At 37.1% G+C, this 27,466-nt stretch overlaps 1 protein-coding gene and 1 long non-coding RNA gene across 5 annotated transcripts in view; one reads left to right on the forward strand and one right to left on the reverse strand.

The window, feature by feature from the left end:
• Positions 1 to 5,746: 5,746 nt before the first annotated feature.
• On the reverse strand, positions 5,747 to 25,963 carry ADAMDEC1 (ADAM like decysin 1). Its single transcript, XM_089325460.1, has 14 exons — positions 25,806 to 25,963; positions 21,289 to 21,401; positions 20,006 to 20,082; positions 19,231 to 19,309; positions 17,679 to 17,755; positions 16,012 to 16,198; positions 15,826 to 15,888; positions 14,139 to 14,210; positions 13,668 to 13,837; positions 13,270 to 13,351; positions 12,770 to 12,900; positions 11,505 to 11,679; positions 7,621 to 7,703; positions 5,747 to 6,442 (listed from the first exon to the last, which is right to left on the reverse strand). Exons 1-14 carry the CDS (start codon positions 25,879 to 25,881, stop codon positions 6,436 to 6,438), a joined length of 1,392 nt encoding a protein of 463 aa, XP_089181586.1. The 5' UTR covers positions 25,882 to 25,963; the 3' UTR covers positions 5,747 to 6,435.
• The window catches only part of LOC108175710 (uncharacterized), a 43,593-nt gene continuing 37,534 nt past the window's right edge, over positions 21,408 to 27,466 (forward strand). For all 4 annotated transcript variants that reach the window (XR_016228900.1, XR_007913874.3, XR_016228899.1 and 1 more), the window contains exon 1: positions 21,408 to 21,681. This is a non-coding gene — a long non-coding RNA (uncharacterized LOC108175710). The remainder of the gene's footprint in view (positions 21,682 to 27,466) is intronic.

Here is a 27,466-nt window from a genome sequence, read left to right on the forward strand (position 1 = left end):
AAAGTCTTCAAAGTGATGCCACCTCCCTTTTCCTAGCCCTGTGTCAACACCTATGCTTTTTTCCTTCTTTTGTTAAAACAAATTTACTTATTTGCTTGAAAGAATTACAGAGAGAGGCAGGGAGAGAGTCAGAAACCTTTCATCTTCTTGTTGACTCCCCAGATGGCTGCATGGCCAGTGCTCAGCTAGGTTGAAGCCAGGTGCCAGCAGCTTCTTCCAGGTCTCCCATGTAGGTGACAGGGTCCCAAACACAATGACCATACTCCACTGCTTTCCCCAGGCCAATAGCAGGGAGCTGGGTCAGAAGTGTGGCAGCCAGGGCTCAAACCGGTGTCCATATGGGATGTTTGTAACACAGGCAGTGGCTTTTCCTGCTACACCACAACAGTGGTACTGTGACCTATGCTCTTCTTACAGGTAATTGTATCTGGTTCAACCATAGTCAGCACGTTGGCCCACTCTAACATCCTATGATTGCTTGTTCCCCAGACTTGGCTTTGTTTGAATGTGTCATGATTTTGCTTGAAGGGAATCCCTGAGTAAATGCACATCTACCAGTGTACATCTGCACACACCCAGACCTGTATGTCCTTCAGTTTCTATGATGTCTGAGACTTGGTTAGATCGGCGTTTTCATCTTTCCTAGCTATTTTCCAGGTTGTTTCTTGATGAAATGAGCAACAATATTTTAAAATTTGTTATGGCATTGGAAGTAATTCAGAACTGTTTTTCTCTTGACTAAGTGATTTGATATAAATGCTTCAAGAGAATCCCACAAACCAGTTTAAATCTAAACACAAATACCTGGAAGCCTTTCAACCTTGAGTAGACATCTGGAGTTATCTTCATAGCACTGGTTCTACAGTTCATTTAAGCTACTTTACTGCTTGAGGAAATAAGATATTTAGAAGGAATATTAGCAGTAAACCACTTTCTTTCCCTAACTTTTATAATAACTATTCTAAAGTCTTTGACCTTGCTTAGTACATCTAGTTTCTTTGATGTCTAATTTTTATTGCACTCATTCCAGTCATCTATTTATTTGCAGGTTAAGTCTATCTGGATGTTAGTATTATATTTAATGGCTAAGTATTTCTGGATGTTACTATTATGTTCTTTAAAATATAACAAAAATAACTGAACTGTAGTGCATATAAGGAAAATTAAATTAGCTCATATATGCCAAGGACTCAGCATGGTGCCTGAAAGAATACAGAACAAACGCCCTTTCCCCATTCAATAGGTTCTGAATATAATTCATCACTCACCTATGCCCAAATTCAGTCTTATGGAAATCTCACTTAAGACATGCTGACAGCTTAGGACCAAGAGCAGGTAGTACACTGCTAATCCTTATTTCATATTTTATTATTCTCATTCCTATCTCTAAGCCTTGACTCCTCTCTAGAATTCATCTTCTTAACCCCAAACTCTGTGGGTTGGAATTCTCAAATCACATCATTTCTCCCTCCCTCCCTCCCTTCCTTTTTTTCTTCCTTCCTTCCTTCCTTCCTTCCTTCCTTCCTTCCTTCCTTCCTTCCTTCCTTCCTTCCATTTATTATTTGAAAGGCAGAGTTACACAGAGGGAGGGAGGGAGGGAGGGAGGGAGGGAGGGAGGGAGGGAGGGATGGAGGGGGAGAGAGAGTGAGTGAGAGAGAGAGAGAGAGAGAGAATGCCTTACATTTGCTGGTTCATTCCCCAGATGGCTGCAACAGCCTGGGCTGAGCTGATCCAAAGCCAGGAGCCAGGAGTTTCTTCTGGATCTCCCACGTGGATGCAGGGGCCCAAAGTCTTGGGCCATCTTTTGCTGCCTTCCAAGGCCACAAGCAGAGAGCTAGATCAGAAGTGGAGTATCCAAGACTCGAACCAGCATGCATATGGGATGTTGGCACTACAGGCGGCAGCTTCACTGGCTACGCCACAGCATCTGCCCCAAATCACATCATTTCTAAAGAGCCAAGTCAGTCCATACCTCCTCTGGAGCTCATCCTCAACTACTTCAGTCTTGTGGGTCCCCATTGCTCTAAACTCGTACAGCATTTAAAGCCTGGGCCACAAAAGCTGTCTCCTAAGGATTTGATTTATTATATTATCCTTAAATCTTTCATGTGCATGTAACTATTATCTTCGAATAAATGTAAAATTCCCATAGAAAAAGTATTCTTCCCGATGTGTAATGTGTAAGCATTACTGAGTAATGCATTGGATATGTAGCATGTGCTCAATAGGCTTTGACTCTATAATAATTTTATTAATTTGTAGGGCTAAAACTACTTGAAAATATAAGCAATTTAATTACTAAAAATGAAATTTGTCCTTGTGTGGACTCAATTTTCTTCTGTGTGTCATATTTTTAATTTCATATGTAAATATTTCCACTTTAACAATAAATCCCTGGTGTCAGGCAACTTGGTCAAGGTTAAGCAGTGTCTTTAGAAAGCAAATTACTGAACACTCACCATGGGCATTCATGCTTTGTATTCATATACACTTTCTAACACCATCATAGATCATCTTTAGATTGATGACACATTCATATTATTGATAAGTAAAGTACCCTCTGAATGATTTAATATGGGAGTTCACATCTGTCTCAAGAGACTCCCACCAGAATAGAAGACAAAAGGGTTTGGAACTCAAGTTTGAGTTCGATAATTGTCATACATTTCCTGTGGAACTTTAGATAAATCACTTAGCAACCTCTTTGGGTACAGATTCTCTCCTTGTATAGCAAAAAATAAAAAAAAAAAAGCCATGCTTCATTTAATGATGGGGATAAGTTCTAAAAAATGAATTAGATGGTTTTGTTGTTTTGTGAACATCTGCACTTACAGAAATGTAGATGGCATAACATACTGCATACCTAGGCTATATTGTGTAAGAGTAAACTGCCATATCTTTTGTCTGTTGAGATGTTGATTTCATGAAGAACCAAACTAGGTAAAACATGTGAAAATATTTTTTAAACTTGTGCATTGAACAGATGTGTGCTTGGGTTTTGTTTCTGCTTTAATTAAAGACAGAATTATGCCTTTGAAAAGTAACTGATAGATGTTAAACACCTTTCCCATTTAACTGTTAGATTGCATGCACATTGTCAAACATCAAAAACAAGCCATCCCGATGTTTGGTCTACCAACATGCTAAACATCTGGGGATTTCCAAAAATAATATTTAATTTTCTTTCATAGTAATGGCTTGATTTACTTTTGTTTCTAAATAATTCTGTGATCCCTGATAAATTCAGTGGAAAACATTTCATTTAATTATTTAGTGATTAGATTAGTCATTTAGTGTTACATCAGTTACACATAGCCTTTACAAATTGCCCAAATTTCTATGTTGGTGTTCCAAAAATGTGCATGGTTTATGACAAATGAGGAGTCATTTCAAATTGAAATTTGTGTGAAAAGATATTTTGGTTAGGCAAGGGCTTGGAACTTGCATAGCTATAATCACTTGGCCAAAGGTGATGGCCTCCATTAAAATATGCATCAGTTTTGGTGCATGGATACTCTAAGGTGGAATTAGAAGGGGTCCTCCTTGGTTCATTCCCTCCCCTGGGTACTCCTTTCTCTATGTTTTCTCAAGTAATGCAGGTAGAATAATATTTTAAGGTTAAAAAAAAGAATCAGGGCACTGTTGCCTTCATTTTGAGGTTTATGCTGAAGTAGCACCAATCAAGACAAATTTCAGAAAAGCGTAAAAATGATCTTGTAGGAAAAATTAAAAGAAAAACACTAACAGGAAAAGGCAGGGACTAGATAATACACCTCCATATACTGGGAGAAAGGAGAAGGGAAGGGATGGTGATCATATTTCTAAGCTCATGGAGTCCCTCCTAATCCATGACCTGGCAATTCTGGTAATGGGGGTTTGCCTTAGGGTGAGAGCTGTATGCATAACACATCAAAGTTTATGTTTAAAATGTCTAATTAATGATGTGATGGTAATTTAAAAAAAAACTGGGTCTCTGAAAAAATGCATGCATCTAAGTTCCTATGTCTATTTTAAATCAGATTGATATAATGCATAGAGCATATATTTTTCAAATAATAAACAAATACACAGTATTGTTTATTCTAATTCCATAAAGCCAGTCAATTGTAACCAAAGAATTTCATTGATTTCTGTTAAATCATTGTGTCTGTAGCCCAATAATGGTTGTCAGTGATGAATGAGTACAGTTCTATTATTTTGACTGAGTATTTCTCTTTACATGAATAAGTAATTTGAAACAGCAAGGATATTTATTTAAATTTCACTCATTAATCAAAGATGTGAAGTTATCATGCAGCTGGAAAATTTTCAAATTAGGAACAAATATTCTTTTAACTTTTTTGTGCTATTCATATTTTAATAAAACTAGTTCACAATTTTCCTAAAAATCTGATTACTGTCATTCACAGCCAGGGTTGGTCATCTCCAACATGTCACTGGCTTTTCTCTGTGGTACAGGTGGTTTTACTCTCAGAAACCTCCACTTGAGCATGATTCCAGGCTAAGAATGTCGTAACGAAATTTTTCTCCCTGCAGCAATGAGCAGGAAGTGTGTATGAGACTTGTGGACAGCTGACATCTTGGCAAGCCACACCCTGCAGCTGCAGCTTGACTGCCAGCAATGTCTGACATGTAGCTCCACTTGCAATGCTGGTAGGGGCAGCTTTCCATGACAGTGAAGTGACAAAGGTAGATAGCCAATACCAGGAGGCAATGCTTCCCAGGAGACCCTTGGTTTCAGAGCTCAATCTTTAGAAATAAGTTTAAATTTCTAAGCACTGCACACAAGCATCCATGGAAACTGACTACTTTTTTTTTAGTAATTGTTAAATAATATAACAGGAGGTGTATGGTAGAGTGGTTAAGCAGCTGCTTAGGTCACCTGCATCTCCTATATGAGTGCCTGGGCTTGATTTCTGCCTTCAGCTCCAGATTCCTGCTTCCTGCCAGTGTGCACTCCAGGAGGCAGTAAATCCAGTTCTTGGATCCCTGCCCCTACATGGAGACCTGGATTGAGGTCCTGGCTCCCCGCTACAGCCTAGCCTAGTCCCATCATTGCAGAAATTTGGGGAGTGAACTAGTGGATAGGAGTGTGCATGCTCTCTCTCTCTCTGCCACTCAAATACAAAGAACTATTTACTGAAAAAAAAAAAAAACACGAAGAAATCTAGTCTTCTTTTGTGACTGGCCTCAGGTCATTTCATTTGAGGCATTAGAAGATGATGTGCTCTTTTTTTTTTTTTTTCTTTTTTTTCATTCTCATCTCCACCTAGTGTTTCCTGGTTTGTTTGCTTTCTGAAGATGTATTTATTTATTTGTAAGGCAGAGTGACAGAGAGAACCAAAGAGAAATCTTCCATCCTGTGTTTTAATCCCCAAATGGATCCATGGCCAGGGCTAGATCAGTCCTAAGTTAGGAGGTAGGAACTCCATCATGTTTCCCATATAGGTGGCAGTGACCCAAGTACTTGGCCATTATCTGGTGCCTTCCTGGACACATCAGCAGGAAGCTGGATTGGAAGCAGAGCACCTGGACTCCAACCAAACCTGCACTCTGATACAGGTTGCTGGGGGTTGCTTAACCCACTACACGGTAATGCTGGCCCCTGTTTTCTGGATATCTGTGGCAATACTGACTACTGGCTAATGACACAATGTGTCTTAATTATGTAGGATTTTGACACCAAAAAAACTAACAAACAAGAGGCTTGAAAATATTCATTTTTTAAAATGATCACACAGAAAAGTCTAAAGAACTTGTATTTTTATTGGCATTAATGGCTTGGTAAGTTGATAGATGAAGGAAGCCTTTCTGGCTGGGTCCATTAAGAAAGTAAGCAGTATACACTTCTCAAAACATACCTTATATGTGATGTGAAAAATGTGCAAAGGATAACACAAAGGGGAACAGTGTTTACAGTTAATTAATCTTGACATGACAAAAGAATGCCAACTTGCAAGAAGCAGGCAAGGTGATCACTGAACGTAACACAAAGCCAGGATCCTATTGCCTTTCTGCCACCAATGCCTTCCCTCTGCAAGTGTTTTTATTTTTTCACAGGCTACTAATAAAATGAAAGTGGGGTTACAGTGCAAGTTCCTTCCAATTTACAATTCTGGACTCCGAATAATTCAGGGGTATATTTTTAGGTGCTTTGGTCAAAGGCCAATTTCTTTTGTTTTCTAAAGAGCAGAGCTATGCCAAAACTTCGTGGTCCTTGAAAATACATTATAGTATGATAAGGCCTTATAAAAAAGACAACTGTTCTAAGTATATTTATGTATCAGATACCTGATAAAAATATGGAATGTAGAATGACATGTGAAAAAGAAGTACAAGTGTACAAAGGCGAAAATATGCAAGATTCTTGGCATAGCTAGCGTTCTTGAGAGTTGTCTTGGCCAGGCTGCATCTCATTGAAGTAGACTTTTTGACTCATTTTCTGAATAAAAGGAAAATAAAGTTTGGAATCCAGGGTTATTATAAATGATATAATAATAACAACTTTTCTAAGTTAAATAATAATAACATATCTACTGAGAGACAGTATCTTTACTTTCATTTTACAGGTGAGAAAATGAACAAAATAACTTGGCTTAAAGTCTCACGATTAGTTTTGGGCAGAACTAAAACTAAAATATATGTTATCCTTATAAGTTCAGTTTTCTCCCAGCATTCAAAACTGCCTATCTTACAGAGTAATGGGCATGTCTAGCTATTTTCAAGCCTCTAAAGAAATAAATGGCTTTTTTTAGATGCCCTGGTACTGGCCTGGGCACGGTTTCTAGAATTCCCTGCAGAGTGACATTGCATCCAGCCCTTATTAAATGATGCATGTTTTGGCTTTGCTGTTCCTTCCCAACAAGCATGGTATTTGGGTCAATATTGTTCTTTGTGCTTTCTCTGTAGTTCAGCTCCACAAAAGATTCAGGGCAGGGAGAAAAAGAATAATTCCTTCTGTATGACATACCCTGAATATCTTCCCTCTTTATGATTTTAGGTATTGTTATTGGTATTTTTATATTCTGGAATTATTTTGTATTCAGAAACAAACACTATACATCAAGCAATTAGATTCCCTAGCCTAATTCATGTTGGATTGTTTAAGACACAAAAATAATATAATGGTTTATAACTCATTGAGACAATTTAAAAGGAATGAAGTCATGGAGTCTCACAGCATGTTCTTCAATGGTATGGATATTCTAGCTTGTTCTTCAATGGTATGGATATTCTTACACATCACAACTCTCAGCTGTTAACCAAGAATGAAGCATCTGCATCAATTAAGACTTTTTTTTTTTAACAAAAAAGTGCACTTTTGTTTTTCTCAACTTAGTTTGTATTAAGTTGATTCCTATCTAACAGGAAGTTAGGGGATGTTTAGCACAGATTTTGGCAGTCCTAATCTCCAGATATCAAAGAAACCACCTTCTCACTACTGTGTGTATATCCATACACTTCTGAGTTAGGTTCATATGCTTGTTTTTTTTCTGACTAAAATTGTCACTTTAAAAATATAAAACAAATGGTGTTTTAGTGTGCCATATAATTCAGTGGCACATCCTCTTCAGATATGAAAGTGAGAAAATGTTAGAAAACTGAAAAGAAAGATCTTACATGATATGCTTTTTAGTGTCTCCGCAATCGATTCCAGGTTTGAATTTACAGGTCACAGCCTCACAGCAAGGACTGGCACATTCCTTCAAAGAACACACAAACGCACACATTACAGTGAAAGTAGGTTCAGAATATCTTCTCATAGAGTAAACAAACTGAATTCTGGTACAAGATGGTAATGAAATTTCTTTTTTTTTTTAAAGATTTTTTTTTAAATTTTTTTGAGAAGTAGAGTTATAGACAGTAAAAAAGAAGAGACAGAGAGAAAGGTCTTCCATCTGTTGGTTTACTCCCCAAATGGCCACAACGGCTGGAGCTGCGCTGATCCGAAGCCAGGAGCCAGGAGCTTCCTCCCATCTCCCATGTGGCTGCATGTGCCCAAGCACCTGGGCCATCTTCTACTGCTTTCTCAGGCCACAGCAGAGAGCTGGATTGGAAGAGGAGCAGCTGGGACTAGAACTGGTGCCGCAGGCAGAGGATTAACCTACTGCGCCAATGGCACCAGCCCCTGAAATTTCTCATTCTACACTAAATTACTCTTCTATTCAAATTCCAGTAGAAATGATGCAGAAAACTCGATAGGAAAAAAAATGCTTTGAGCAATAATAACTACCTTTAATAGGCCCAAAATAGGGGCCGTCGCTGTGGCATAGCCAGTAAAGCCACAACTTATGATGCTGTTAACTCATATGTGTGTTGATTCGAGTCCCAGCTGCTCTACTTCTAACCCAGCTCCCTGCTAATGCACCTGGGCAAACAGTGGAGGACACCCCACGTGCTTGATCCCTTGCACCCATGTAGGAGACCCAGAAGAAGCTCCTGGCTCCTGGCTTTGGACTGGCCCAGCTTTGGGCGTTGCAGCCATTTGGGGAGTGAACCAGAGAATGAAAGATCTCTCTCTTTCTCTCAGGCTGTCTCCCTGTCTCTCTCCTTCTGTAATTCTGCTTTTCAAATAAATGAGTCTTTTTTTAAAGGCCTAAAATAGAATTATCCAAGTATTGTCTCAAGTAAATTTAGTCTAGAAGATATTACATGTAAATTACTTTAAAACCTCACAAATATACACGTTCACAATATTTTTACTTCTAGCAAACTATGTGACCTAATTAGTCCTTGGCAAACAGTTGGTGTCTGTGATATCAGTGTAGCATTACTGCTTTATATATAATCAGTTTGAATCCAAATGGCAGTTCCATGCAATTATCACATAAATATTGCCTCAGTGTTAATTCTGCAACTGTCCATATAAATTCTGATTCTCCACTAAAAAAAAAAAAAAAAAAAAACAACCCTCACAAATAGTTCTATACTACTTAAACTGTTTGAAAATAGAGAAAAATTTTAAAAATACCTAATTCAGTTTACCAATTTGCATGTCTTATAGGAAGAGTAGTAAAGAACACACGCAGTTTCCCTTTTTGAATATAAATGCAAAACCTTGAGTAAAATACTAGTTAAAACCCTGTTTATTACTAAGAACTACATAACAATTAATAACTAAATAATAACTACATAACAACTATGTGAAATTTTCCACTAAAAATGCAAGGATTTCTTTACTGTTTAAAATAAAGTAATAGAAATCCAGCACATTAAGAAACCTAGGAAGAGGAGGAAACAAATAATGCTATTGTGATGAATGATAAAAATTATTTGGTAGAAGTGCCGCAGTCATTATGGAACTGTTTAAGCACACAGCAAGTAAACTATGAACAGGATGCTGTATTGGGGTGATTTTAAAAAACACAATATGGCAGATAGTAAATATATATCCAATAAAATAAAGGATAAGACAAGCATTATTTATATTCTATATTCACATAGAAAATCCAACAGATACCATGAGCTATGGAAAAGATATGAAAGTATAGTAATTGAAAAGTATAAATCATATTTTCATTATTTATTTGTGCTACAATTTGCTACCCAAAAAGACAGAATCAACTTAAAAAATACTTGACAAGTCCCTAAGATAGCTGTTTAAGATAATTTTAAAATGCATCAAACATAGTAATAATAAATTAGAGCCTAAAATAAAAGAGAAAATAGTACACACAAAGCATGAAGAAAAGTAGGGAAATACTTCAGAGAAAACTTTCAAAATGTGAGAAAACTACTTAAAGATCTTTACATATAATTTTCCTGAGAAATGTTTAAGGCAACTTGTGTTTTAGGATGTATTTAATATTGTGAAATTGTCAGTGGCCTTCAGAAAAAAATATTCAGTGCATTCCAATTGAATCTCAGTTGTTTTTGGGGGAAAAACAGATTTTTAAAAGTTATATGAATATTGAATTGCTATGTAATTTTTGCAAAAATAGCTCCAAAGCACAAAAAATATGAAGAGATTTGCCACAAAAATGCTTTGTAAAATTACAATCAACAAAATAGTGTGATGCTTGTAAGAAATATGTAGCAGATAATTATGATGACTATTTTAAAAGATCTAAATATAGGCATAGGAAAACTTAATTTCATATCAAATCTATTGGAAATATAATTATTCAGTAAAATATACTACATAAAGTACATATATTACTTTATGCATAAGGAAAAATAGTTAAAATGTAGTTGTTCATAAATCTGATTACTCCAGCTTTATTCAGTCACATAAAAAGAAAATCAGTAAGGTGTAGAAGCAATACGAAAGTTGACAGATACACTTTAAGAATGTTAGATTTCATACAGACTCTATTTCTTCTTCCCCTTTTCTCTCTATTCTTCTCCAAATCCCCTTTTCTCTCTCTGTTTTTGTCAATACACATCAAATACATGCCATTTACCCATTAAAACTAGAAGTACTTCAATTGTCTTCCACCCAAGAAACCAAAACAAATATGTTGGAAAGGAATAAACACAAATTTTTATTATAAAAGTAAAAGCACTTGTAAAATTCCACACCTCATCTAATTAAGAGAATTTGCAGCATTCTTCAAAAATTATTGCACTATACGATATTCTTATGTAAGCTAACAGCTTAACATTGCTGAATAAACTGAGTAAGGTCTAGACGAGATGTCTCCACTGCCACACAGTTATCTAAAGTAGGGGGTCAATTCTGGTTTTCAATCCCCAATACCTAGTTTTGTACCCTTAGAACTAGTTACTTAACTTTTCTGACCACATTTCTTCTCTAAATTGAGATCATGCCAATACCTATTTTGTAGATTTAATAAAGATGTTTTATATAAAAATATTTTGCAGATTGTTGGATGCATATACATCTCTTCAAGTATTAACTACTATTTTGTCTTAAAACTAAAAGAAACCTACTCATAAAATGTGATTCTATTTTAGAAGCCTAATATGGAATTGTAGTGAACATTCTACCAAAACCATTCTTTAAACTATGAGGCTGCCTTTAAGGAGTTGTATTTTACAAAGATTCCAAAAGTCATGGTAATGACCTTAAATGTTCTATGTTAATAACCCATGTCTACAGGTTTATGTGATGTTTGTATCTCCTTCATCTCTGTTTCATTTGCTTTCTGGTTTACACAATGGATCTTGAGAAGAAAAGGCCAACTCTATATAAAGGACTTATTTCTAGATCTGTAATTGTTACTGCTCAACAAATGATCAACTATATCATTATGCAATATAGAAATTTTTAGGACATCCCAAATTTATGTCTACACATGTAATAATTATATACTTCCTTACATTCAAATTTATATAATCATGTCACAATATATCCTGGCTTTTGAAATATCTTTAAAAAGATGAGTAAAATCAGTAGCAAAAACAGAAGTACAAATCTGTTTCTTACTATGATGTTAAGTTTTTCTTTGGAAAAAATTTTCAGAAGAGCATTTTCAATAAAATTGAAAAGTAAAAGTACAGAATTCCTCTGTCCCAGTAACTCTAAGTTCTGAATTTCATACCTTAGGAGAGCCACAGTCACATTCTTCTCCCACTTCCAGAAGTTGGTTCCCACACACTGGTTTTGTTATATTTTGAGAAACTGATGATTCCAGTAGGCACTTCGGTTTTCGAGATAAAAGGTATTCTTGAAAATGTGAGCGGCAGGTAGTACTGAAATCCTTTGGGAATTTTGAACTGTAAACAGAACAAAACTCAGGAACAGCATGGCATAAAGTATGGTTACTTGTGTGTGATCAGCATGAGAATCTGACTTATCTAACAGGTTCATCAGTAATTCCAAATTTAGCAATTTCAGGACTGTACTGTATTATATATGGTGGGTTATCAAACATACACATTATGCTAATTAGAAATATTCTTCCTGGCTGGCACCGCGGCTCACTAGGCTAATCCTCTGCCTAGCGGCGCCGGCACACCGGGTTCTAGGCCTGGTTGGGGCGCCGGATTCTGTCCCGGTTGCCCCTCTTCCAGGCCAGCTCTCTGCTGTGGCCCGGGAGTGCAGTGGAGGATGGCCCAAGTGCTTGGGCCCTGCACTCCATGGGAGACCAGGAGAAGCACCTGGCTCCTGGCTTTGGATCAGCGCGGTGCGCCGGCCGCAGCGCGCCAGCCGTGGCGGCCATTGGAGGGTGAACCAATGGCAAAAGGAAGACCTTTCTCTCTGTCTCTCTCTCTCTCACTGTTCACTCTGCCTGTCAAAAAAAAAAAAAAAAAAAAAAAAAAGAAAGAAATATTATTCCTACATATCCAGTTGTAGAACTGGAATAATTTATATTCCTGTGTGTATTTGTACCATCTTAAATGACAACAGTGATGAATGTATTTTATTCAGTTTTCTATTCCCAGTCCTTGCACAACACCCAACATTAACAGGTAATTAATAAGTATACAAAATGGACTGATTTGCTGATTGATGATAGAGATATATGAAGATACTGTTGGCACCTTAATAGGTTAATATTTTTAGAGATTGTGATATCAATCAAGACAAATTATTTTAAATTAAAACAATAAGGTCACCATACTTATAAACTCCATGTTGGCATATTTGGAAATCTTAAAGAAGCAATCCTTATAACTGATAAAAAAAAAAAAAAAAACTATGCACAAAGAGACTGGAGTTTGAACTAACAGGGTACACAGTCTTTGGTTGAAAATATATCCATCTAACATATATATATATATATATATATATATATAGACTGCATCTGCATTATTGAAATTGAAGTGTTGGAAATGATTTTTCTCCAGAGTGACATAGTCTTACCTCAGATACTGATTCATAACACAACTGCCGGAGGGACACTTGGTGTAATATGGAATATCAGGCATACCAAGTACATGTCCCAACTCATGCGACATCACTCCCACAAGAGCTACATTATTCTTTTTTCCAGCCTGGGGGAAAAAATAGAAACCTCTATCACTTCTTATTTTATTTGGTTATTTCTCAATTTTTGCCCATGTATAGTATTTACATACATAACTTGAGAGATGAAAAATAATAAATCATTAAGCTCTTTTGCCTGCCTTTACTTATTACAAGATGTTGAGTGAACATTTGAAGTGACTAGGGTCTATGAATGCAATCACAGTATCAGTGCTCAATAAATATTTATTAAATTAATTTACTAAGTTTCCAAGCGAACCAGGCAATAAAGAATATTTGTCAATTAATTTTCCACATCCCTACTGTGGCAACTCTGTATATGGCATTATTCATAGAGGATACAGAATCACAGGGAGACTGACCACAAGCTTACAAACCTCAATAACAGCAACAGAAGACGGGGAACACAAGGAATTTGATGCTGCCATCCCAACACGTCGGTTGCTGAAGGCAGCTCCACTGCATGAAAGTGACAGACACATGGTCACACTCGGAGTCTTTACAACAATTACTTTTTGTTATGCTGTAGATGACCCTTGCCTACTGAGCCCTTTTCTATTCATCAAACTCCAGAAACGCTTCTATTATCCCAGAGCATTACACTGATCCTAGCTGGTTATCTTACATCCGGGAGCTCACTTTATTGATCTGATATGGACCTTCAATAATCTCAAAAGTGAATTGCTAATGGCAGAATATCAGGCACTTGACATCTGATTGAGGAGGTAAGATTCTGCCTACACAGGGACCTGGCCAGGTATCTGTATGTGCTCACCTGAGAAGCTGAGCGTGGTCATGGATCATCTTTTTCCCCAGGTTAGATTGATGCCATCTCAGGAAGTTGTTAAACGTGGTGCCTATGCTGGGTTCCACTTTTATCTTATCACTATCAGACCAGACTTCCATGCCTACCAAGGCCACTTTAACATCTATGGTTTCGAAAATCTGTGGAAAAAGCATTTTTCTTCATGAAAATGTTTACTATCTCTTTTAGTGTTTTAGAGTTTTGGCTGACCACAAGTGATGGACTGACTAACAGACTACAAATGATAAATTTCCATTTTGAAAATAGAAATGCTACGAATTGCCTTTGTTTTGATGTGTCTCGTTTTACCTTGATGCTGAGCTTTATCCTGCTAAAATGTACCAGAACTGCTGGCCATAGGGCACTGTGATCCTGACTGTTGAAATCACAGGGAAGCTTGAGGCTCACCATGAAAACATGTTTACACAACCAATATCTTACCACATTGAGTAGGTTCACAACATCAAATACAAAACTTCTCATCCGGGTTAGATTTCCCTCATAGATCTTATACTGTAAAATACAAAACACAAAGCATAATTGAAATAGCAAATCAAAGTGAGAAAGCTGATGGGGTATAGAATTTCACATTTCAAGAAAATTATACGTGTTAATATAATTGATATCTACTCATTCCATGCCTACATTATGAAAATTCTGTTTTCACAATTCTCTTTTAAATAAAACAGTGCTTTGATACAAGAAAAGTGAGACATTCATATAAAATTTCAGTGTTTTTTAGTTTTCAGTTGAATAAGCCAAATTAATAATTTAAATTTTTAAGCCAATTCAATTATTAAAACTTGTTTATAGGACAATATTTTCTAGGTAAACAAGTAGATTCTAGTAGTTTTCCTATATATAAATATACATTTTAAGTTATAAATATATATACTTTCTGCCTATTCTAAATTTATATAATATTTATACTAGGTACATTAATATTGTAATGCTAAAATATTTAATAAGCCATTCTGTTAATTTCTATATTTAATTGATTTCCTATGACTCTGTTATCAACTGTGGGGGAACTATAAAAAGTTCATGGAAACTGAAATTAAGAGATAAGATTTGTTGTTGCAAGAACATTTGGAAATCCATACCTACAAGGGGTCTTCAAAATGTCATGGGAAATGACATTATTATAAAATATATATTATTATTATTTTTTTTTTGACAGAGTGGACAGTGAGAGAGAGAGACAGAGAGAAAGGTCTTCCTTTGCCGTTGGTTCACCCTCCAATGGCCGCTGCGGCCGGCACACTGCGGCCAGCGCACCGCGCCGATCCGGTGGCAGGAGCCAGGAGCCAGGTGCTTTTCCTGGTCTCCCATGGGGTGCAGGGCCCAAGCACCTGGGCCATCCTCCACTGCACTCCCTGGCCACAGCAGAGAGCTGGCCTGGAAGAGGGGCAACCGGGACAGAATCCGGCGCCCCGACCGGGACTAGAACCCGGTGTGCCGGCGCCGCTAGGCGGAGGATTAGCCTAGTGAGCTGCGGCGCCGGCCCCTAAAATATATATTATTTTTAATATATATTATTAAAAGCTATGCATAAGGGGCCGATTCTGCGGCATAGTGGGTAAAGCCGCCATCTACAGTGCACCCATATTGGCTGCTCCACTTCTGATCCCACTCTCTGCTATGGCCTGGGAAAGCAGTAGAAGATGGCCCAAGTGCTTGGGCCCCTGCACCCACATGGGAGACCCAGGGAAAGCTCGTTGCTCCTGGCTTCAGATTGGCACAGCTCCAGCCATTGTGGGCCTCTGGGGAGTGAACTAGCTGATGAAAGACCTCTCTCTCTCTGCCTCTGCCTCTCTGTAACTCTGCTTTTCAAATAAAATAAATAAATCTTTAAAAAGTTATGCATAGAAACAAATACATTTTGATTATATTTTGAGTATTTTGAAGTCCCCTGGTATATTGCTAGTTCTGAATATTTATTTGGTGACAGGTAGACATTAAGTGGAAGAAAGGATTGAAAACATCGCTGACAGGCAGGTAGAATTGACAAGACAATCATGTGGACAAACTGCCTTATTAACAAGAAAGATTCTCTGCTTGCTTTAACTTGATAAGTCAACTTAAAAATGGACTAAACCAGCCAAGGGTTCACACATTTCATACTCACAAAGGCATTATCCAGCACCAAAAACAGGTCAAGGTATTTTTGTGCCTGAAGAAAGTCTTCTTGCTTTATAAAGGATAAGAGAACATGGTTAAATTTAACTTTATCCTGAACTATCCAAAAGCTTACAAAGAGATTTCTTTTCCCCAGAGAGAAATTAGAACCACAAATAAATAAAACTCTGCTTACCTCTGTACTTTTGGGTGACCTAGAGATTCGAACACGACCTCGCTTCCTGCCAACATGTCTCACACCGCATGTGTGATTTGCTGGGTGCAATTCCTCTCGGTCATATGTAAGGATAGCATGTTCTTTCTGATCTGTGCTTTTCAGGGGCTTTATCAGGTATCTTTGACCACGATGTGTGAAGTATCCTCTGTGAGGTACAGACACTTGAGTTTCAGTGCTCAGAAGGGGTCGACACCTCCCTCTGCCCCAGTCTCACACATACAGCCTTTGCTCATAGGCCTTTGCACTATCTCTCACAAATTTGTTATAATTGATATTTGTCATAATTTGAAGCCTAACCTATGTACTCAGAAAATTCAGAACAAGAATTACAAAGACAAATTTGGGATTGCAACACAAGCTTGTTAAATATTTTTCCATTGCTTATTTATCCATTTAGCAGATATTTTTTGGCAGAACTTAGGAATATAATGAGAAAAACAATATAGGAATATTCAGATAACAAGAAGCCCAGAAGAGAAGAAGAGCGATTAGTAGGTAAGCCTGTGTGATAACTTAGTTAGGACTAGTAGTAGTTGAAAGAATCCATCTTTTTTGCTTAGCAGTTGTAATGCCCATATTCCACACTGAGGAACTTGGCTTTGAGACCAGGCTCCAGCCAATGACTTCAGCTTCCTGATAACGCAGATGCTGGGGGACAGCAGTCATAATGCAAAGAATCAGATCTTTGCAATCCACATGGAGTGCTAGGTTGAGTTCCCAGCTCCCTGCTTTGGCCCCAGCCCAGCCCCAGCCTTTGTGGATATTTAGGGAGCGAATGAGCAGACGGGAGCCCTGTCTTTCTGTTTCCTGCTAATGTGCCTGGGAAAACAACAGAAGATGGCCCAAGTGTTTGGGCCCCTGCATTCTACATGGGAGACCTGGAAGAAGCTCCCAGCTCCTGGCTTCAGCCGGGCCCATCCCCAGCTGTTGCAGTGATTTGGGGAGTGAACCAGTGGATGGAAGACCTCTCTTTCTCTCTCTCCCTTTCTTTCTGTAACTCTGCCTTTTAAATAAGTAAAATAAAACATATTTTATGATATAGGGAAGACTTGGGACATTTGTTAAATACAAACCATTTTGGAAGAATACTTATACATTTTATTCCATATTTCAATCAGGTAAAATATATATTTGCCTATACGAATAAAAGGTGCAAACATGACAAAACATTAGTAATAGAAATCACTCAGTGCTAAATTATGTGGTAGTTGTTATTTTCTTATTTCTGCTTTTTTTATTTCCAAATTTTCCAGAATTGGCAAGGACTACCAGTGTAAACAGAAACACAGGCAATTTTAACGATTAAGCTCAACTGAACATTTACAGGGTAGAATCACTGAGTAATAAAATACAATTACTTCAAAGGTTGGGGTAGATATGCTTGGAAACTGACCCAGATACCCTCAGTGTCCCATGTCTAAAACTCTTGGTTAAGCATAACTAGACCTGACTTCTCTTAGAGCAGTGCATTCTAAATTATTGTCAGCGTAATTCTTTGTTCTCCCCTTTCAACACTGAAATTCAGCATTTTAGTGATGGAGAAAATTTACCAAAGTAATAGGATATAATCTTCAGACCTAACAAAATGATGCTTGCTCTTTACTTGTTTTGATAGTGGTTCTCACCTCAGCCCATCACAGGTACTGATGCTGGCAACAGAACTCTTCTCATTTAGGATGTGTCCTTCATAGTAACAGTGTTCCTGGAGTAGGAAAAAGAAATTATGGTCTCTCTCTCTCGCTTTTTCTCTATGTGTGTGTTATACAAATATATGCATTATTATTATTAATATTATAAATCAGAATTGTGGATAAAACTGTCATCACATTTACATAGGAAAGTTCAAATACTAGCTGTGGCCAAACCAGTTTCTAGAGACAAACAAACAAACAAAAAAAGTGAGAACTTCAGAGATTTTCTGAATTGCTCCACAGCTGAACGGAGAAACTACATATTTGGTTGCTGAGATGTTTTTCTGACACTAATTTACCCCACAGGAAAGTCCAGAGAGGTCAAACCCAATAGGGCCCATGGTAAAAGCAGATGTTGCCTCTCTGAATTAGCCAATTCCCTTTGTTTTCACAGTGTTCCTATTGGACTTTTCCATTTTATTTTGTACCCAAGCTGGGTACAAAAGTCTCTGTGCATCATAAATTAGTAGAATGAGGCACTCATTTTCCCAGACTCGAATTCTCGAGAGGCCACACTACCACTCCTGAGCTCCTCAGATTAGCTGGTTCAGTTCTCCATTCTGATTGGTATATATTAGGAATCCTTTTGGCAGTCCCCCAAATCCACACATGGCTGTAAGCCCATATCAGCAAAGTAGGGGCCACTTATGTGGAATGATCTAAAAAAGTAAATCAACAATCTCTGGTTCAAAACAAACTGGCTTGCCTCAGGGTCTGAAATTCTATCTGTGCATGTATGGTTCTTTTATACTTTGGAAGAAACCCTGTTATCAGAAACATTTTCTATAGAAGATTTGGGAAAATATGCTACATTATCACATTATTAGCCATTTACACTTGAGCATAAATACATTTATCAAATATTTTCCTCTGAAGACAATGCTGGAAAAAAGTTTAGTATCTACAAAATGAACATTATGAAGAAAGAAGGGAACAAGGCACCATCTGTGGCAAAATCTTTGCTTTAATCTGATTTAAGGGACACGGTGTTTAGGATGTCATGGAGATGGCTCTGAGAAACTCTTAGCTTAGGAACACCACTTGATTAAGCTGTTTTGTATCTCTTCCTATTCTTCCCTGCTGTATATGCCATGATTCTCTACATTTAACTACTAGTATGGCATTGGTACACAGAACAGTAATTTAAGCAAATAGAAAAATATTAATTTTTTTGTTACTGATCCAATGATAAAAAGCAATTTGTCTTCAGAAAATAGTTATGACATGAAATCTCATGTGGCTGCAACAGACATTTCTGATTTGTGGAGAAAATGGTTTAGGAGTGAGTGGAATTCTGTTTCCTTCTAAGGCTGTGACACTTGGAAACCTCTTATTGCTACAATCTTTTAAAAGCCAACTGTAATTTCCCATCTGTCATTTCATTGGTCTCAGATGAACACCTCACATTCCAGCACTATGATTTTTTTGAGTTTTGGATTTCTGAATTTTATGAAGTAGAAGATCCCAGAAAGCATGCAGACATTACCATATTCTGAGGGCTTCTGGTGATTTCGTCTCCTCTGGGTGTGTAGTAAGTTTCAGTGTAGTTTGGTGCCAGGAGATGCCTGTAGAAAAGCAGAAAGCTGCAAGACACACTCAAGGTGGAAATAAAGGCTGATTTTTTTTTCCTGACATGATCTTCAGTAGTGAGGAATAATAGTGTCTACAGGAAGAAAGAGTTGACATCCTAACCCATTATCCTCTCCCAAGATTGGAACCCTGCTGCTGAAATAAATTAAGGCAGTAGTTATAATTCTTAGATCTGAGGGAAGAAATCTTCCCAGATACTTTTCAGTTGCAGATTCTCTGTCTATAAACCTAACCCCTGTAGAATTTTGGAGGGATTTTTGATTACAGTCATCAGGGACTATTGCATACAGAGAGGAGTTTACTAAGTGCTTCTAACTCGACAGAACTCATCCCCTGGAAACTATCTCAAGGCTGTGAATCCTGAATCAGCCTTGGAAATATATTCTTATAAACGTAATGTAAATTCCACCAAGGATTCAAGTTTCTATGTATGTTCTCAGGTTAAGGAAGAACTTCATTGATATTTGGAGCTCTCTTTGCTTACACTTTGATTATAATGTGCAGGGAATGCACAAATCTTCTTAAATAACATTAGCAACAACTAAATTCATCTAAAGCTCATTATACTTCATGTCTTCTATCTACAACCACAATGAATAGAGTGTCAAGATTTTTTCCCCACATTCTTTTAATGCAATCCAGTGATGAGATTTTTAGGAAGTACAACTTACTTGGTTTTCTGTAGCTGAAGAATGACTTCTTCTCCATTTAATCTAATCTGATATTTAATTTCAGATTCATATCTTTCCTAAAAATATTTAAAGACATTATTACATCAAACAATTTATATTTCTAAGCCTATCAAAAATAACCACAGGTGCTGGTGCCATGGCCCAGGTTAATCCTCTGCCTGTGGCACTGGAATCCCATATGGGTACTGGTTCTAGTCCCAGCTGATCCTCTTCTGATAAAGCTCTCTGCTATGGCCTGGGAAAGCAGTAGAAGATTGCCCAAGTCCTTGGGCCCCTGTATCTGTGTCAAAGACCCAGGAGAAGCTCCTGGTTCCTGACTTCGGATCAATACAGCTCCAGCCATTGTGGTCATTTGGGGAGTGAACCAGCAGATGGAAGATCTTTCTGTCTCTCTCTCTCACTGTATGTTACTCTACCTCTCAAATAAATAAATAAAATCTTCAAAAAATAATAACCATAATATAAATAGTATATATTAGGATAATTGCAAATATATATATATATATAATGCCTTTTACAATATATAAAATAAAACAAATTTTACATTAAGATGGACTTTTAAAAAACAACAGCTGCATTATAATAACCCTTATAGATTAAGCTAACTTCAATCTGTAAGACAGGAAATTATCATTTGCTTTATTGTACAGTACACTGTTCTGTGAACCCAAGTGGCCCAATAGCATAGTAATGAGACATGTATTTTTCTTATTTTAAAAGCAAACAAAATACACTGAAGAAAACCAGGCAAAATGCTACTAAGAATTAAATACGATAAAAGCTACAAAATGAGGAAATATTAGCAATATCATAGTCAAAGTGTTAATGTACTTAATAAATTTAAAAATCTTCTTGATTACTAAGATTAAGTTGAATTCTTCATTAATGACAAGCCGCTGAGAAAAAGCAGTTCTCCGGGGAAACGGGGTGTGGGGCAGGGGAGGTGGTTTGGTGAGGCTAGAAAGGAACATCTCCATAGTAACGGCTGCCTCTCCTGAACTCCTTTTCTTTCTTTCCTGGAGAAATGTCCAAGCAGCTTTATCCTTTCTTATTAAGTGAAGCAGTTTACTCCCTTTGGCTTTACTGTAAAAGCTTTTGGAGAAATTCTGAGCTGTCTCTTGACAAAGGGAAGCTACATAAATCGTCGCGAGATGAAGGGAGTAGATTGGACAGTGACAGTGACATTGTTTCTCTGAGTGGAAAGGCTCCTTATTGTTTGTTCTGCGATTACAAAATCCACCCCGGTCAGGCACACTGCTTACCTCTTCACCATGCTTCTCTGGCCCGTTGATCTCTCTTTTGTGTAAACTGTGTAGTTTTGTAGGATGAACTATTTCATGGAGTTTTAGTTCAGAAGTTTGCTTTATGGCTATTGCTAGAGAAACAGAGATAACATTTTATAAAGGAGTTAAAGGCTTTTATTTTTGAATTGTTGTGTTTTGCTTCCCCTAGCTGTTTTTTTTTTTTTTTTTCCAAAGAGCACTGAAGACTTAATTGCCAATCAGAGAAGGAACATCAAGAGCAAGGCTATTCGCTTTTTGACAAAAATCTTTCTTTTGCTCTCTCCTGCCCTGGTGGAAAAACATGCAGAGGATGAAACAATTCCTTGGATATTCTCTGTGTATGCACACTCTGGACCCCCATACTCAGAAAAGGTAAGTATTAGAATAAGAACAGGGCCGCGGGAACCTGGAATTTGCCTTGGTTTATTGCATTCCTCTTCACTTATAGTCCTCTTCAAACCTGTGATTGTTCTCTGAAGGGTCTACTTAAAAAAATGCATTTTTGACCCGTGTGGTGCAATCCCTTTGACTACTCACTCCAAATATCAGGCTTTTTTCATATGCAGATAATACCTCATTCTTAGGCAGGACTGTACTAGCAATTAAATTCCTCAAAATAACAATAAATCATAAATGCTCTTTCTCTCATTAGTGTTTTTCTCTCAAGACTTTAGATTTCACAAGAAATGAAAATTTTGCTGTCCTCTCAGATTTTAAAGCATCAGAGAGTAATTATGAAAACTGTTTGTAGACACAGTATTCTTAATGTACTTAAAAATTACATTAGATAGAAGGATTTCCATTATTTACCAACAGTAGGAAAAGAATGGTTCATGGAGCTAAAAGGTGCAGTCTTATGTCCTAGCTAAATGACCCTGTAGAAGGCATGTTGCCTTTGAATCATTTATTATCTGTGATGAGTTCATTGTAAAACTTAAATAAGGTAACATATACAAAATATTTAACACCATTCCAGGACGATGGCAGCATATATTTTCTATTTTTCTTTTAACTGCTCAATCACCCATGAAAGTCAGTGACATGTTTGAATGCTCACATTTCATACATCATACGTGTTTGGGACAGTTTTCTTAATGTGACAGTGAGCCTAAAGACACAAAGCAATTATCCACCTGGTTGATACATGAGAATCTGAAGGAAAGTAGCAAAGCTGGGATTCTCTTCTAGTTAGTTCGCAAGCTCTGCTATGAAGCTATCCTGAGATAGGCTCATTACATACTAAAACAGGAAGTCTAGAAATCTATTAGTAAATTTTCTTTTATCAAAACAGAATATATCTTACTAGTGGAAAGAATTGGGGACTTGAAATTAGAGTGAATTTTCATAACCTCTCTATATAATACCAACTCTAGCGCTGATTTCCAATTTCGGAAAACTCCCTAGAGTATCTGTTTTCCTACCTGTTAACTTTTTCTGTAAGCTTATTTGACTTTAGGCTCACTTTCTAGGAATAGATTACAATTTTCTTTTTCTTTTCTTTTTGTTTTGACAGGCAGAGTTAGACAGTGAGAGAGAGAGAGAGAGACAAAGAGAAAGGTCTTCCTTCCGTTGGTTCACCCCCCAAAATGGCTGCCACAGCTGGCGTACTGCGCTGATCCTAAGCCAGGAGCCAGGTGCTTCCTCCTGGTCTCCCATGTGGCTGCAGGGGCCCAAGCTCTTGGGCCATCCTCCACTGCCCTCCTGGGCCACAGCAGAGAGCTAGATTGGAAGAGGAACAACCAGGACAGAATCCAGCGCCCCAACTGGAACTAGAACCCGGGTGCCGGCACCGCAGGTGGAGGATTAGCCAGGTGAGCCTTGGCGCCAGCCTAGATTACAATTTTCTTGAGCCAAAGGCCTTTCCAAGTTTCTTAAATGAAAACATAAATCTGATAGAGTCCTTTTAATGAAAGTCAAAACATTCTAGTGAAATTTCAACATCTTAATACTCAAAACTTACTTCACTTAAGAAATAGAGATAATTGGATCAATACTATACTCTTATTTAACTATAATATCTCAAATCACTGCCCAGTTTTTCTTTACATAGAACAAAACTAATATAATATTCTTTTTTTTAGGCAGTAAGCAACTCACCATCTTAGATTTTTTTTTTTAAAAATATACAATATATATGTTATAACACTTAAATTATCAAAAAGTTAGAAGGTGATTAAGTGCCATGATGATGAAATATATTGGAATAAAGAGATTGTGGATACTTGGGCAGAGGTGAGTGTTGCGATTCTAAAGTGGGCAGTCTGGGTTGCACTTTGAGAAAGTCCAATTTGAGCCAAGATTTCACAAAGATAAAACAATGAATCTGATGATATTTGGGAACATGAAGTTCCAGACAGAAGAAACATTAATAATGTCCTAATATGGGATTCTCGTGGAGAAGGTATTTAAGAATCCATAAGGCCCGTAGCTGAAGTGAAGTGAGTAGAATAATGAAAGATGCAAGTAGATTGCTTATGGTAAAGAATAGATTGTACTGGACCTAAGAGACTCTTAAAAACTTTGTCTTTTACTATGGGCATAATGAAAAACCACGGAAACTTCAGAGCAGAGAAGTCACAAGGATACTTCTGATACCTGCAACCTCTATCTGAGAGCCTGGTTCAAATGCTGGCTGCCCTTCATATCCAATCTTGCTTCCTAGTAATGTGCCTGGGAAGCAGTAGATGAAGCCCAAGTATGTGGGTTCTTGTCACCCATATGAGAGACCTGGATGGAGTTCCTCACTCCTCACTCTGGCCTTGGTCTAAGCCAGCTGTTGTTGGGCATTTGGGGAGTGAACCAGTGGGTAGATGATTTTCTCTCTCTCTCTCCCCCTCCCTCCCTCCCTCCTTCTCTCTGTGCCACTATTCCTTTCAAATGAATAAACTGATCTTAACATAAGAGGATGACTGTCTGCTCTGTTGAGAATATCCTGTAAAGGAAGAAGAGTAGAATTAGATCATTTAATAGGGTATTACAACATTCTATGAGAGAGATGATGGTGACTTGAGTGAAAAATGACAACGCAGCAAGTAAAAGGAGAGAGAATGAGGAGGAGGAGAGAAAGGAAGAACAAAAAAGAAGGAAAGAAAGGGAGAGGGGGAGAGAAAGAGAAGACAGAAGGAAGGAAGGAAAGAGTGAAAAGAAAGAAAGAAGAAAAGGAATGGAAAAAAGGAAGAAAGTAAAGGAAAAAAGTCCAAAATAAATGAACAATGGATTTAACCCCACTGGATTCATAAGACTAGAGTCTTAGTGGGGAGGTGGGAATGAAACTGAGCAGGATGTGCGTGAGTGAGAAGAGAGCAACTGGAGAAAGAGCGTGTCGATTCTGAGGATTTTTGCTGCAGATTTGAAAGAATAAAAATAGAGTGTAACTGACAAAGGAGGAAATAGAAAGATATTCATTTTAAGTTGGGAGCATTTTTGTATGCTGATGGGAACGATTTAGTAAACAGTAGGAAAAAATAGGAGAGGGAAGTTATTAAATTAATGTCCTTGAATGAGGGTGGAAAATCTCTGGAGGACTAATGGAGGTTCTAAGCTGGCACAGACAGATCATTTATAAGAACAAGAGGGAAGGCTGAGCCTGTGAGGTTTATCTATGAACAATCAGCAATAAACAAATAAAGAGTTATTTTCCCAGGACTAATCCTTTTGACACTGTCATTCCATTTCTGAAAAGCTTTCTCAATGAAATATCCCATAGCAGATTATTTAAAGCCTTAATTTATGAAGATGTTAACAAAAATTTCGTTACTATTAAAAAGATGTAATGATACTAACATTAAGCAATTTTTGGTTCACCTATTTTTTGAAATCTGTGCAAACATAAAATTTGATATCATTAAAATACATAATATTTGAAAAAGATTATGATAAGTTTTAGAGTATATGTTTTGTTATTTAAAATTTTTCACTCAAAAAGTTATATGGCTAGATAGATATAGAAATAGATACAGATTGTAAATTTGTAGATAGATATATGGTTGATAGATGACAGAGAGATTGATGATTGAGAAACATTTCTCAGTATCCATAGTGGACTGACTTCAGGACACCCATCAAATAGCAAAATTTGTGTATGTTCAAGTTTCTTAGATCAAATGTCATAATATTTGCATTTAAGCTATGTACATCCTCCCCTATACTTTAAATAATTTCTAGATTACTTATGATACCTAATGCTATGTAATTAGTTGTTATATTGTATTTAAAGAACAATGACAAGAAAAATCTGTATATGTTCAATATAGATGTAATTATTTTTTGAATAGTTTTGCTCTTAGGTTGGTTGACTAAGTAGATGCACAATTCAAGGATACAGGGGACCAACTGCATACAGTTTGCTTTTATAAAGAGAAATAGAGAATATACCAAAATGCAAGAAGGCATGATGTTTGCATCGGGGGAGCACATGCCATTTCACAAGGGTATTTCAACATTCATCAAATAATTCGACTTTTATAAAAAAAAAACAGCAATGTATTTGTGCTTACCTTGAGTTTGAACGGTGAGCCAGAGCACAGAAAGTAGGGCCCACAACATGGTGGCTACTGCAGGTGGCTGGGACATTGTGCCGAGTATGAAACGGCAGTTGCCCCATCTGGCTGTTTTATTTCCCCCTCTACTCTTTAAAAGTTGAAAACAGAAAATAAAAACTTCAATCATTTCTCATGAGATTCGGTAATGTGTTTAATGGTGTTGGGAAATGGATGAGAAGTTGCAGTGTCAAGGACATGGGGATGTTTCTCATTTATTAAATGTATTTACATCTGTGGTTATAGCTCATTAAGGACTTGCATCTGGACAACTGCTTGTCCTGGGTGTTGCTGTATGTGCTACGAAGGTATGAACTGAGACAGATGCTTGTGTGCATATTTATATCCATACCCAAACTGAACCATCACTATTGTTGTACCCCTATATACACTGCTTCGAGCATTTAGGAAATATCTCAGAATTTAGCACACATTTAGTGAAATTGGCACAGAGAACACAGGATCTGAAAAACAAGCCCCTAGCCAAGTCTTAAATTCCAGGATAATGAAAGTATTTCTGAATGTTAATCTCCTAATATTTAAAAAGGGGATTAAACTCCTTAGGGATCTTCTAAAATTTGTATGCAGTTACAAATACATACACACACATATCTACAAAAAATTGTAAAGAAATGTACAAACATAAAATTATCTTGACAACGTTAAACCCAACTAAATTATATAATACAGGAAGGATGTTTGAAGTATGCTACAGACTCTGCTTCAGAAAGATAGTAATACTTTTCTATTTTCAGAAAAATATTTTGTCATTACAAAATGATACATTCCATGATATAACTGTCAAAAAAGTATGCAGAAGGAAAAAGTGGATCACTCAATGATTCAACATTCAAAAATGACTTCAGTGGCTAGGTAGTTGTCCTACCAATTGAGACTCTGGTCTAGACTTCCACATCCTTCTTTGGAATCTCATGGTTCAATACCCATCTCCAAGCACCTGACTCCATCTTTCTGCCAATGTGGACCCCAAGAGGCAGTGATGATGGCTAAGGTCTCTGACACACATTTGGGAGACCGAGTTTCTGGCTCCTGTCTTTAGCCCTGGCCCAGCCTTGGGCTTTTGGAGAGTGAACCAGTGGATGGGAACTCTCTGTCTTTCCAGCTCTTTTCCTGTCCTTCTGTAACTCTGCCTCTCAAAAACAAAAGAAAACAAAACAACTTCTGTTAATATTTTACCAATGCTTTCATCTATTTTATGCACTAATAAATGTTAATACATTTTAAAATTAATCATATTATACAGAAGGCTTAGAATCATAATTTTTTGCACAGCACTATAATGTAAACATTTTCAAAATATTAAACACATTAAGGCAACATTTTATGGACTTTAGAATATTCATTTGTTTGTATATGTTATATATAATTTTGTATAATTATTTGGCTTCTCAGAGCATCAATGCCTAAAGTGAATGTCCATGATAGAACTTTTTCAGAATAACAACCTATGCCATCTAATTCCTGACCATACATATTGCTAAAGCATTTGGGGATATTCTAGCATCTAATTGCAAATTTTAAAGTTAATATTCTAGTTCTGTTCTTTTTGTTTTTATACTTTCCTTTGAAATAACACCTTTTTCTCTATACTTTTGTAT

Source organism: Oryctolagus cuniculus, chromosome 2 (genome assembly GCF_051225735.1).
Source record: "Oryctolagus cuniculus isolate XC-2025 breed Fujian yellow rabbit chromosome 2, ASM5122573v1, whole genome shotgun sequence".
NCBI lineage: Eukaryota > Metazoa > Chordata > Mammalia > Lagomorpha > Leporidae > Oryctolagus > Oryctolagus cuniculus.

What these genes read in the sequence shown, in the direction of transcription:
- ADAMDEC1 (XM_089325460.1), bottom strand. Translation starts at nt 25,881, where the DNA reads ATGTCCCAGCCACCTGCAGTAGCCACCATGTTGTGGGCCCTACTTTCT. An exon ending in CAGAGAAGCATGGTGAAGAG is followed by an intron (nt 20,083 to 21,288) that starts GTAAGCAGTGTG and finishes AAATATTTTTAG; the next exon opens with GAAAGATATGAATCTGAAAT. An exon ending in GGTCACCCAAAAGTACAGAG is followed by an intron (nt 15,889 to 16,011) that starts GTAAGCAGAGTT and finishes TCCTTTATAAAG; the next exon opens with CAAGAAGACTTTCTTCAGGC.